Below are 13791 nucleotides of genomic sequence, written 5' to 3'. Positions count from 1 at the left end.
TTCCGAACAAAACAGAGCATCTACTTCAATAAGCCAAAAGTAAAAATACAACAATTCAAGATTTTGGAAAACGGGAAAAAAAAAAAAAAGTACATCTCAAACAAAGGGCCTACATTTCGCATCACTCGTTATTCGCTACAAAAGCGAGAAAAAAAAAATCGATCCAGAAATTTTGATTAATTACCATATCATATTAGACGGTGTTTTATGAAACAACCTCTTTACGGGACATTCATAACTTGAATAGATTGCAACATGTCGGAAACTGCAATAACGAGATCGCCCGATTTAACCATTCCTCGAGCTTTAAGCAGTGAGAAAGTCTTGTTGAGGTTGCTTTCCATGTCGTCGGAAAAGCTTAAACGGAAAGGTATTAAACCCCATTTAAGGTTTAAACGTCTACGAACAGAGGTTGTTGTAGTAAATGCAAAAATCGGGCAGTCTGGTCTGCACCGTGACAGAAGAGATGCCATGTGGCCACTCGTTGTGTACACGAAAATAGCATCCACTTCTAAATTGTTGGCTGCAATATACGAAATCCCAATTCAGCACCTTAAACTATAGTATGAATATAATTTATGGTTGATTATCGGGTCAATTTTCATGAGTGTATCTGTACAATTATTATTTGTTGTAGCCTCTAGTTAAACTGAGTTAACTAACATAACATCTGAACTAGGGGTGAAAATTGGAACGGAATTTCCAAATTCCTTCGATTCCGATCCTAATATTTTCGAGATTTTGTAATAATATTTTCCATTCCAAATTCTGAAAATTGTGATTTGCAATTTTTTCTATTTTTTAGAACGGAATCGGAATACACATTAGATTTCGATTCAATTTCAATTTCCAAAAATATTTCCAAATAATAGACTTAAAATATCAGTATTATTTTATATTATAGTTAACTGAAAATTTGGAAATTCCTAATTCCACCGATCCCGATCTTAAAACTTCCGATTTTGGAACCAGTTTTCTCGTTCCAATTTCCGAAACTCCGATTACCAATTTTTCCAATTTTTTTTTTGGAACTGAATTGGAATTAGTTTTTTCACTTCCGAAAAAAACCCGAATATTTTTCAAATCTGCTAATTCCAATCAGATCCGTCCGATTTTCACCTCTAATCCAAACCAACTACCTTGTGCATGTGTGCATGTGTTGCAAGACAATTCCAGAATACCAAATCGTATATTAAAAAATATATAAATATATACTTACCCATTTTGGCGGCAGAGTTGCAAATCTCTTCCGAAATACTGTCCGTAAAAGAAGATGCAATAGCCGGAAGTTCCGTAGCCTCATGTCGTTTCTCGTCTCTCCACCATTTCTCGATTCTGAGGCTAACGGTTCTCAAAACGGTCAAAGCTTTATCAGGAAATTGACCCATAGCAGACTCGCCAGAAAGCATTAAAGCATCTGCTCTTTGTCGAACTGCTTCAGATACATCTGCTACTTCAGCTCTGGTAGGTGTGGGGTACTCTATCATAGACTCGAGCAGTTGACTTGCAACGATAACGGGCTTATTTAATTGCCTGCAAACTTGGACTATCTTTTGCTGTTCATATGGAACCTGCTCTAACGGGATTTGTGCGCCGAGGTCTCCTCTTGCCACCATTGCTCCGTCTGAAGCTTGAATGATTTCTTCTAAGTTCTTTAGTGAGTCGATGCTTTCGATTTTTGCAATCACGGAGATGTCGCTGCATCAAAAGAGTCGACTAGATTTAGTTATATTTTACATCAATTTTCATGAACTAAAACATTTTGATTGTATAATAAAAGACGTGCATAGGGGTGTGGACACTGGAGCGGAATTTTTAGACTTCTGACGATTTTGATCCAAAATTTTCCGATTTTGGACCAATATATTTGTCATTCCAAATTGTTTTGGATCTGAATTTGAATAAATGATAGATTCCGATTTCCGATCCAAATTCGATTTCCGGAAATAATTCCGAGCATTAAATTTTTTTCCGAAATTTACACTTATAGTATTCATATTATTGTGTATTTTAGGTGAGTAAGCAATTGAAATTTATAAAATTGCATTCTATAAGTTCGAATTGATTTCCGGTTTTTCCAATAAAATTGGAATTCGGAAACCAAGAACTTTTCGATTTCCGCCATTTCCGATTCTCAAATTTTCCGATCTTGGAACAATATTTTTCATACCGATTTCCGTTTTTTCCGATTTTTTTTCCAGTAATTTACACTCAAAATATCCGTATTGTATATTTTGTGGCTTAGGTGACTAAAATATTGGAATTTATGAAATTTTGGAATCGATTACCATTTCTTCCGATTTCAAATAAAATCGGAATTTCGGAAGCTGGAATAATGATCAAAAAATCTGGAAAATCGGGTCTTACCTATCACGAGCACGGGCCTGAATATAGCTCTTGAGATGCTTGATAACTTCGGCAGACTTAACAAAAGATATAGCAATGAATTCAACACCTTCAGCAATCCCGAAATCAATGTCCAACCAGTCCTAAGGAGTAAATAATGCTCAAGAGTAAGATCTATGAAACAAAACACAAACATGGGCTCAAAGATAACTCGATAAACAAGGGAAAATTACAGCCAACCCCCTGAGGTATGGCCAAATTACGGAAAAACCCCTCTTGTTTGGGTAATTACAGCCACCCCTTCTTTTAAATATTTTTACATAAAATTTATGTAATTCGGTTATTTACCGAACCAAATCGTATATTCAGTTCGGTAAACGGTATGAAATGTTGGCATACCGAAATTTCGGTTCGGTTTACCGATTTAAATCCCTAAATTTACCTCAGGAGGGGTATTTTCGTATTTTCGTAAGATAATATTGATAGTTGAGGGGGTGACTGTAACTACCCAAGCAACAACTACCAAACAGGAGGGGGTCTTCGTAATTTGACCATAACTCAGGGTGGCCGTAATTTGCCCCGATAAACAATCAAATTGCATATAACGTAAGTGAGCAAGCAACCACATATTCAAGTTATCCGCAAGCACATAAAATTAAAGTCTAACCAAATAGTAGGATCGAACTATACACAGAGCAAGGCTTTAGCAGCAGATACATTGGGGGTTCAAACGGTAATTTTGATCCGAAGAGAATCTTTTCAAGGAAGATTCACAAACCTTGGAGGAAATTGTAGGGAGCATTGCGTTGCGTTCGCGCACTAAGCTACCATCACGCCAGAACGTAAGATTCGCTCGAGGCAGTAAAAGTCCAGGATCCGTACAACGACACTTTACATCCGGACCGATTTTCTCGATAACCTCAAACCTCACCATTCCACCATCCACTAGAAGTTCGTCGCCTACTTTTACATCTGTCGTGCCGGAATCAACCACTCGTTAGCAAAACACGCGTATTCTTTCACATATGCTGTGTATAAAGTGTATGTTTCTAACCTTCGGCGAAGCCATCATAGTTCACATTGATAGTGCATTCCGGAAGAGCCGTATCGAAAGCTCGAACACTGAAAGTCCATATCTCACCATCCTGCGTAAGAAACAACGAAACGAAATCTCAATTCAGCAATTCAAATAACGACATTTTAATCGGATTATTTGGGGATTCTACGATTATTTTTTGATTCGGCAGAAGTTTCGATTTCGGTACCTCGACTTTGGAAGAGGAAGCGCCGCCGAGATCCCCCATGTGGATCTCGCTGCCCTCGGTATCCATCATAATCGCGACGGCGTAACCCTTCTCCTCGTTCAATCTCCTCACGCGCTGAATTACATCCCGGTGCCACTCCCTAGTGCCGTGGCACATGTTAATTCTGGCGACGTTCATTCCTCCCACCGCCAGCGCCTCCAGCTGCTCCGGCTGACACGTGGCCGGACCGATCGTGCAGATGAGCTTCGTGCGCCGCGTGCTTCGGAATCCGTTCTCCTTGAGCTCCGCCTCCGTGACAGCGTCAACCTCAATCGAGCCGGAGTCGGAGACCACAGGCAAAGGGGCGTGCGCCGGCAGCGCGGCGGAGCCGGCGCCGTTGCCGGATGTTAGGACGGGAGGATTCGGATCGGAGGCGGAGGCTGTTATGAAGAGGGGGGTTTTGCTAGGGTTTTTGGTGAGCGAGAAGCGGGAAACGGCGCCGGCGAGAGGTGGGGGGCGATGGGAGATCAGGGGTTTGGGGGAACGGGAGGTGGAAATGAAGATATTCAATGCCTGCGCCATGAAATGAATACTTGAACAGGCGGAGCGCCGCCGTGAATTGTTGAAGAGGGGATTGCCGGTGGAAACGAGGAGGAGAGAGAAAGTGGAGAGAGAAAGAGACAACAGGGAATAGTTGGGTGAGGAATTTGGGAAGTAATAAAGAAGTGGGCGGAGAAAGCAAAGCTCAGAGTGGAGCTTCGGAAATCTCGTCGGACATGGTATTTTAGCGGTGATGAGTATAATGATAATAATGACAAAATGCAATTCACCCCCTAAACTTTCTCATTTTCTCACTTTCTACCCTAACAATTCAAAAAATTGATACTTCCCCTTCGAAATATTTATTTTGGTTGCATTTTGTCCCAAAAACTAATTTCTGGAGGGCATTATACAACAAATATAATAATTTAAAGGTAGCATTTTTTAAAGGGCGACGGGCAACAAAGATACTCAATTTCAAAGAATTATCCTTTGGAGTTTTGCTATCGAGACAATGTGCAACATGAATATTATTTTGAATGGGGACATTCGCTTTGAAAATTTTTGAAGGGGTGTAAAGTGCGAAAATTAGAAATTTATAGGTTACGATGTGCAATTTGCTCTTATAATAATGACAAATTGCACTTCGCCACTCAAAAGAATCATTTTTTGCACTTTCCCCTCTCAAAATACAAAATGAGACTGTCTCCCTTCGAAATATACAACTCGATGCACGTTGCCCCAAATATGTATTCCCAGTCTAAGTTTCGCGTGGTTTAAGGTAGATATGTCATTTTACTTTTTCCACTTGAAAATCCTCCTTTCATAGTTACTTAAGGTTCCCAAATTAATAAAATTTCTTCCCCATTTGATGAAATTCACTTCGAGATTCGATAAAATTGGTTATTTGTTCTTCATTATCATCTAGGTGAGAAAAATGTTAAATGACATTTAAAGCCTTAAAAGAAGAAATTACCCTTCCAATTTACTTAAATCCGATAAGATTTAGACCGAAAATACACATTTGGGGCAAAATGCACCGAATTGCATATATCGGAGGGGGACAATCTCGTTTTTTGTATTTTAAAGGAGGAAAGTACAAAAAATGATTCTTTTGAGGGGCAAAGTGCAATTTTCCCTCTTTTGAGGGGCAAAGTGCAATTTTCCCTAAAAAAAAAAAAAAAAATCAGAAAGCTCTTTTACCAGAAACCACAGTTTTAAATAGTTATTTGAAGACTGCGAAGCGAAACAAATTTATATCAGCGTCTAGGATTTGAATATCTTCGTCATTTGCATTTCCTCTACAGATAATTATGTTTTTTGTTTTAAGTTTTAGGTACTGAAAATATAAACATTGGCAAATAAATGCCCTTGTTCATTCAAAAACTCAAAAGATAAATTACGGAAAAAAAAAAAACCCTTCAACTTGGGTTAATTTACAAACGAAAAATAATCCCTCACCGGCGATGTTACTGAATTTAAAATGTACGTAACCAGGGTACTTATCGGAAAAGCAATCCACGGTTAATCGAAAATAATAAAAAATATATATATAATAACAACACCCTAATATGCAATAAAAGGCAATAATTCTTGTGTAACAAAATTTTTCAGGAGACCAATTGACCTTAAAAATTCCATCATTTCTTTTTTTTTTTTAAATTTAATAAAATTTCCGAACATATGCTAATTCGAACGCCGCCCTCGATGTTGGCATTTCGTTGAACACCTTCTGTTTTCACCTCCACTTGAAACGAAGAAAAAGAAAAAGGGAAGAAGAATTCTTGAAAATCCGATCATAGTATCCAGCACCTGCATTTCGTAGACTCTTGTGGCCCTTCAAACCATCTGTCCCACATAGGATTTATCGGACCAATAGTTCTATAAAAAGGAAAAAAAAAAAAAAAAAAAAAAAGAAAAAAAAAATTATTTGACGAGCAAATCGCAATTAATGAAGCAGTAAAATAAATTATGCAAGAGATCTTACACTGGGAGCAGTGGTTCTGGTCTCGTTTCGATGTTAATCAGCATCCTAGTAAAAATTACAAGTTTCCGATTAGAGGGTTTGATAAATGCATAAATAAATAGCAAATAATCGAAATATCTTTATCACTTACTCCTTGCAAGCGGCGGATGCTTTCTCCATTTTCTCGAGCTGTTCGAGTTCTTCCTGTATAATATCGACTATCATCAGAAAATAATACGAAGCTCGACTTTTCAGATTCTAGCCTTCTAAACAGAACACATGTTAAACGAATACTTCGTTATTTTGAAGTCACAATTTCACAATAATAGAATCTACCGAGATTGCCCCTTTTTTCTGCATTTAATAATAAAATCTACCGAGACTGGGAAATCGCAATTTCACATAGCCTCGTTTGGTCGGTAAGATTAGCCATGATTAATTAAACAATTGAACGTAATAGGATGTTTGGTTAGCCGAATGCCGTGCCGCAATTACGGAAAAAAAACAACGGCTCTAATTTTTTTGGCTAATCGAGGGATTATTTAATGAACCTCTCACTATGGTCTAATGATACAATTGGGTTTTCATAAGATTATTTAATATTATTTCGGCTAATCTTATTTTAGGAAACAAACGAGGCCTAAGAGTAGACACTAATATGTTTTTATCTTCGAAACGAGGATCATACCTTCTAACTCCATTTCGCCCTAGATTTTCTTCTTGCTGATAAACAAGAATGAAATGGCATAACGAAGTCCTCGAAATTCGAAACACGGACGGCTCTCCTAATGCGCAGAAAGATAAATTCAATTGCGAAATCCACATCATACAACACAAAGACAACTCTCTTTTTCTTGTTTCACACACAGTCGAATCATATAAATAAGCCAAGCAATTTTGCCACCCAAAATGGGGAGGTGCAAGATTCGATCTTTCACAACTAAAATCAACAACGGGCACCGAAAATTCGAAGCCCCACGTCAAGAATTGATCTTTCACAACTAAAATCAACAACGGGCCGAAATTAATTTCTCAGAAATTCAAAGCCCCGTATCAAGAATTGATCTTTCACAACTAAAACAACAACGGGCACCGAAATTCGAAGCCCCACCATCAAGAATTGATCTTTCACAACTAAAATCAACAACGGGCACCGAAATTCATTTCTCCGAAATTCATTTCTCTGAAATTCAAAGCCCCACATCAAGAATTGATCTTTCACAACTAAAATCAACAACGGGCACAGAAATTCGAAGCCCCACATCAAGAATTGATCTTTCACAGCTAAAATCAACAACGGGCACCGAAATTCGTTTCTCCGAAATTCGAAGCCCCGCATCAAGAATTGATCTTTCACAACTAAAATCAACAACGGGCACCGAAATTCGAACAACTAAATAAACAAGGGGGGCACTTCAAATTCATTTCTCAGACAAACAACAGAAAAAAAAAAAAACAACAACATATAAAATACCAACCAATTATTCAAAACGATCGAAAGTCAAATGAAAGTCAAATTCAAAAAAAAAAATTAAACAAAATTCACCTCCAAGAATCGAAATTCCTGCTCGAGCCTCTTCAATTGAGCAGAAATCCTGTGCTTCCCTCTTGTATCTGCTGCACCCACCGATCCCACTTCACCTGTTTCCATTTTTCTATTTTCTTTCTTCACTTGAATTGTGTTTTGTTAGAACAAAGCACAAAAGCAGAAGAACCCTTCAAAATTGATTGTGCAGATTCACACTAAACTATTAAAATGAAACTATTCAAGTATCAAATTCAAGAACTATCACTTCTGGGATTGGAAATTTTAAAAAGTTAATTAGGGTTTGAAAAGAGGGGAAAGAAAGGAGAGCTTTTTCTCTTTCTGGTTGAGGGTTTTCTTTATATGATGATTTTGTCAAGAATCAAATAATGAGTTGGGAGGAAAGGTTGTAGGCTTTATTTTATTCTACCAAAATCTTTCTTTTGTGTATTTCTTTGTCTCATTCTCTACCCTCTCGCCTCTTTTCTTTTTTTGAACCATGAAACTTACCGGGCTAAATTACAAACCACCCCTGAGATATGATAAAATTACGAAAACCCCCCTCTCGTTTGGACAATTACTACACCACCCCCATAACTATAAATCTTCTTACACGTCCACCCTTGCGGTTTCAAATTTAGTGGAATCTTCGAGATTATATGGAATATTATCACTTTTGTACCCGTTTTAACCATTCGAACTCTACATTTTGCAATAAGATAATCATAAGATGTGTTTTTTGGCTTGTATATATCAGATTGTGGTGCATCAGAAACAATATTTTTACACAAAACGAGTACAAACTAGAGCACATTCCACGAAATCTAGATGATTATGTTGAATTTACACTATAAGGGTGGAGGTGTAAAAGATTTATAGTTAAAGGGGTAGATGTAATTATCCAAACAAGAGGGGTTTTTTTCGTAATTTGACCATACCTCAGGGGGTGGTTGTAATTTTCCCAATTTACGGTGAAATATTAAGACAAATTACAACAACAAAAAAAAAAAAAAAAAAAACTTTCATATTTGGGTAATTGCAACCACCTCTTAATATGAATCTTCTTACGCGTCCACATTTATCGTATCAAATTCAATATAATCTTCTATATTATGTGCAATGTTCTTTAGATTGTAGTCGTTTTGTGTTTTAAAAAAAAAAAAAAAAAACCAGTTTCTGATGCACCACAGTTTGATATTTACAAGCGAATAGGCATATCTTATAAGGCATGTTTCAAAATGTGGAGCTGGAATGGGATATAACAAATATAAACTGAAGAATATTCTACATTATCTAGAAGATTCCACTAAATTTGACACCGCAATAGTAGACGTGTAAAAAGATTCGTAGTTGAAGGATGGTTATAATTACTCAAACATGAGTGAATTTTTTTCGTCATTTGACCTTATCACAGAGGGTCGCCGTTAATGGTCGTTGAAAATATAAACTGAAAAATATTTTGAAAAAATTAGATTCTCTAAAAGCGATAAATATTTTATAATAAGATATTAGAAATGTCATGTCTATTCATTTATTTACTCATATCTATATTAGTGTGTGATGGGCCTTAGCTACAACTATACACCAAAGCCCATTGCCAAAATTGTTGATTCAAAGCCATATTTTAATTTATGTGCTATAAAATCCTGTATTTGTTCAATACTTCATGAAAAATCTCGAGTATAAGGAATGACCTATAATTGAATTAATCATAGGGTAAATTACAAACACCTCCTGAGGTATGGTCAAATTACAAAAACACCCCTCTTGTTTGAATAATTACAACCACCCCTCTCAACTCATCAAATTTAGTGGAATCTTCGAGATTATATGGAATATTATCACTTTTGTACCCGTTTTATCCCATTCAAACTCTACATTATGAAGCAAGATGATCATAATATGTGATTTTTAGCTTGTATATATCAGTTTGTGGTGCATCGAAAACTGTATTTTTTACACAAAAAGAGTAGAAACTAGATTACATTTCACGGAATCTAGATGACTATGTTGAATTTGGCGCCATAAAGGTAGAGGTCTAAGAAAAAATCATAGTTAAGGGGGGTAAATGTAATTATCCAAACAAGAGGGGTTTTTTTGTAATTTGATCATACCTCAGGGGGTGTTTGTAATTTACCCTTAATCATAACTATAAGTAGCCTGATCATTATTAGAGGCCATGTAACAATTTATTGTTAATAGCTTTTAAAGTGTTCTTAAAGTTATTGCATTTAAAAGTTGCAAATCATACGAACGACGTAAATCACACTAGGTTAATCATGTGTGACAGACTTCACCTACCGACTTGTTCGATCATCATTTAATGTGAAATTATTATATCCTCGTATAATATCAATTAATTAATTCTAAACTTTGTTTCAACACAAATTTTATTAGATAATTTCAAATATTCAATCAAATTTAGAATAAATCATTCATCATTCATCTCTCCCTCAAATAACCTTTTACACTAAAATCGGAGTCGGTTATGTTAGATGTAAAACCCCCCTTCATATCCACGATTACCTGCATGGACTCCACGTGTTCCTAATTGCCACCGCAGCAAAAAAACACACCACTCACAAAATATATATATTAATATTACTATATATATATATAATGTTCATAAAAAAAGAAAGAAAGAAAGAAAAAAACCTCGTATTATTAAGATTAATGTCAACTATTTCCTCAATACAATCAAATTTCTTCAAGAAAACCATGCCACACAAAACCCTTCTTCCTCTCTCTACACTCTCCATGAAAAGATTAATCAAACCCCAGTTCGGTGGTCAAACTTACCCGTTTTCTTCGATCCGGGTAGCGACCCGGGCCCACGACCCGACCTACGTACCCGGAAAGTCGCCGCCGGAGATTCCTACAGCGCCGCCGACACACAACCCTGGCATACCGCCGGAGATGCCGCAGAGACCCGCAGTTCCGGACTTCGATCCGATTCCTCCGGAGAAGCCTGCTGATACGCCGCCACTCTCGCCTGACCCAAGCCCGGAAATTCCAGGCCCGCCGGATCCAGTTCCGCAGACGCCGGAAATGCCTTTCCCGCCGGGGCAGCCGGAGGTTGTTCCACCTCATGGGCCCGAAGTAGTGCCGCCGGAGCCCGGCCCGCCGTACCCGACCCAGCCCGATATTCCGCCGCCCATAATGGGCTCAAATGGGCTTGTTTTCTACTGACAAGATGTATGGTGTGGTTTATGTTTTATGTCAACGTGTAAATCTTGATAATCATGTTTTAATTCATTTAAAATTATATGTTCGAAATTTAAGCATTGATTTTTTTTTTAATTGTGATTAAATGACAAAACTTATCATGAACGACTGCATTTATTAAGATCAGCCAATTTGCTGTGAGGAATAAATAAACAAAATATTGCATAATAATATTAGTCATCTTTTCCTCAAAAGAAAAAAAAAGGCAAGCAATATAATGCAAATAATCAATTAATTAGGTGCATTCATAGACCATACGAAGTTTTGTCTCTTCGATGGGGCAACACGCGTACGGAGTTTTCTCGAGACGAATAAAGCCATCGAACAACGAAAGCTCGATAAATACGAGAAGGGAATATTCGATTTTCAGGGAGCCAAAATGTTCATGATACCTTTGACATTGCTTGTTCTTCTTAATTTGGGGTGTTTTGTTGGCGGCGTTAAGGGGTTGATGGGCGGCGGCGGTGAAGATGTTTGGACAGGGGCTTTTGTCTTTCTATGTTCTTTGTCTGAGTTTTCCTATTCTTGAAGGGTTGGTGCCAAAAATTGGCAAATGAAAAACTACACACACACACACATATATATATATATATATATATATATATATATATATATATATATATATAATCTGGATAATTAAATCAATATGTAATTCCTAGTTGTGAAGATTTTAAATTAAATAATTAATGGGAAATATTTATGGTGGCTCTAATTTGTTAATTTAACCATATATAACAACATGTCAATATTCTTCAAACAAAAATTCATTAACAGGAAAAAGATAAATAAAAATATAATATAAACAAATAGAAAAACAAATTAATAATAATAAATTGATAAAATTCAAGAAATTAACTGTGATTGTGATAGTGTTTCATCTTCATCATAAATCTACATCTGGTTTTCTCCAACGATTCTTTCTTCTTCTTCAAAAGATTCAGCAACAATGGAATCTTTGACAGAATATTCCCCTCGTTCAGGCGAGCCTCCTTGCACACTGTTCCCACGCACACCATCTGTAACGGCGTGAACTCCTCCTCGGTGCGCACATCTGACGGCGTCAGACTGCCGTCAATGATCCTCCGCGCGATTTTCACGGCGGTCTCGTAAGTCGAGCCCAACCTGCTGATCTGGACGTCCACGTAGCACAGAGAGTCTTCCAACTCGAAATTGACTTTCACCTTCTTCGGTGACCGCCCTGTCACTTTATCATCATCATCTCCTCCTACTTCTCTTCTTCCCCTCTTTCTTCTTCCCGGAACCCTAATTTGTTTCCCGCCAAAATCATTGTCGGCGGCGGCGGATTTAAAATTGGAAGATTCCGATCCCGATTCGGATTCCGTTTCCGTTTCCGATTCCAACTCCGGCAAGAAGGAGATGAACTCCGCCGTCAAATCAGGGTACTTCTCGCCGAACAATCCGACAACTTTTTCGCGAACCTGGGAGACGGTGTATTCTCCCTTTGAGTAAGAAACCATGGAATCCAAGAACTTCCTGTACACGCCATTGTTGTTGTCGGTACCGAAGATCTCCGAAACCCTATCCAAGAAATCGAGCGAGTCCGCCTCGTCCGCGGCGGCGACTGCGGCGGCGGGGGAGTAGTTCGCCGGCACGAAAGGTTCGAAACCGAGAAGCAGATCCGGGTGGTGCTGGAACAGCCTGTTAATCGCGACCACAGCGTACGAGGAGGGGATCATCCTCGTGCCGAATTCTTCGAGAATTGCCGTGAATTGACAGAAGGTTTCATGATTAAGGTTTTTCTCGATTTGGTTAATGATGTTGAGAGCAAAGTTGAAAGCCATGATTACTGATTAGAATTTGACAGAAGAAACAATATGAAGCTTTAGCACATTATATAGAAGTAGAAGGAATGTTCGGATGGAATGGGCTTTTTTGAAATTAAAATAAAATAAAAACGGGGGCCATGTTAATTTGGTAACATTTAAATGCTATTTTTATTAGGGTAAATTTCATTTTCTATCTTGTACTTTGACACAATATTATTTTACTCTTTTTTACTATCGATTGTATCGATTTGTCCCTCCGTACTTGAAAATTTGTCTCAATGTGGCCTCCGCTGTTGGTTTTCAGACAATTGACCTTAACATCGTTTGATTTAAGCTCTGAAATTACAAAAACGCCATCTCTCCCAATTTAAATAATTATTAAAAAAAATAAAAACAAAAAATAAAACAATAAAAAATTCAAGTCAACGAGAAAACATAGTCCACAATGCCAGCCACAAATTATTATTTTTTTTAATATTTTTTAATAATTATTTAAACTGGGAGGGATGATTTTTTTGTAATTTTTAGACTTAGATCAAACAGTATTAAGGTCAAATGTCCGAAAAATAATGACGAGGGTCACATTGAGACAATTTTTCAAGTACATGGGGCAAATCGATGCAATCAAGAGTAGTAGGGAACAAATGACATTGAACCAAAGTACAAGGGGAAAAAGTTAAATGTACTCTTTTTATTATTTAACAATCGTGATGTAAAGTTTATTTACAAAAAAAAAAAACTCACTATTTTCCATAATTTGCTATTTGTAGATTCATACATTGACACCATTTTATAGGGGATGAATGTAAGAAATTCAAAACCTTCAAGGGTCTGGATGTAATCTATGAAACATAAGGGGTTGTTTTGAAATTATACCTTACCTGAGAGAGGTGTTTGTAATTTATCTTAAATAAAGGGTACAAAGTGTATTTAACCCAAAATAAATGACAACCTACCGCACATAACTGTAGGGAAAAGCACCGGACCCATTTTTAATAAATATGAAGGGGCAAAGTGATGCATACTGAAAATCAAGGGGTGCAATCTCATATTAACAGATGGTTAAAGGGGCAATGTGCAATTTACTACAATGACAACTTCCGTTGCCCCGGGAAATCGCATACGGTTTTCACCAATTTAAACTAAAAGCGCTGTTTT

At 37.3% G+C, this 13791-nt stretch overlaps 2 protein-coding genes across 2 annotated transcripts; both read right to left on the bottom strand.

Annotated features, from left to right (window-relative positions):
- LOC105969625 (pyruvate kinase isozyme A, chloroplastic) lies at positions 1–4485 on the bottom strand. The gene is made up of 6 exons (XM_088820658.1): positions 3612–4485; positions 3401–3491; positions 3125–3318; positions 2368–2489; positions 1220–1698; positions 1–523 (listed from the first exon to the last, which is right to left on the bottom strand). Exons 1-6 carry the CDS (start codon positions 4170–4172, stop codon positions 222–224), a joined length of 1749 nt encoding a protein of 582 aa, XP_088676784.1. The 5' UTR covers positions 4173–4485; the 3' UTR covers positions 1–221.
- Positions 4486–5654: 1169 nt separating this feature from the next.
- Positions 5655–8078, bottom strand: AGG2 (G-protein gamma subunit 2). The gene is made up of 4 exons (XM_012994390.2): positions 7643–8078; positions 6248–6300; positions 6118–6162; positions 5655–6011 (listed from the first exon to the last, which is right to left on the bottom strand). The coding sequence occupies exons 1-4, from the start codon at positions 7745–7747 to the stop codon at positions 5927–5929; spliced, it is 288 nt and encodes a 95-aa protein (XP_012849844.1). The 5' UTR covers positions 7748–8078; the 3' UTR covers positions 5655–5926.
- Between the last annotated feature and the right edge of the window lie 5713 nt (positions 8079–13791).

The sequence above is a fragment of the Erythranthe guttata genome, chromosome 7 (assembly GCF_056151865.1).
Source record: "Erythranthe guttata isolate IM_541 chromosome 7, IM_541, whole genome shotgun sequence".
In the NCBI taxonomy this organism is placed as follows: domain Eukaryota; kingdom Viridiplantae; phylum Streptophyta; class Magnoliopsida; order Lamiales; family Phrymaceae; genus Erythranthe; species Erythranthe guttata.
This window is presented reverse-complemented; position numbering and strand designations above follow the sequence as displayed.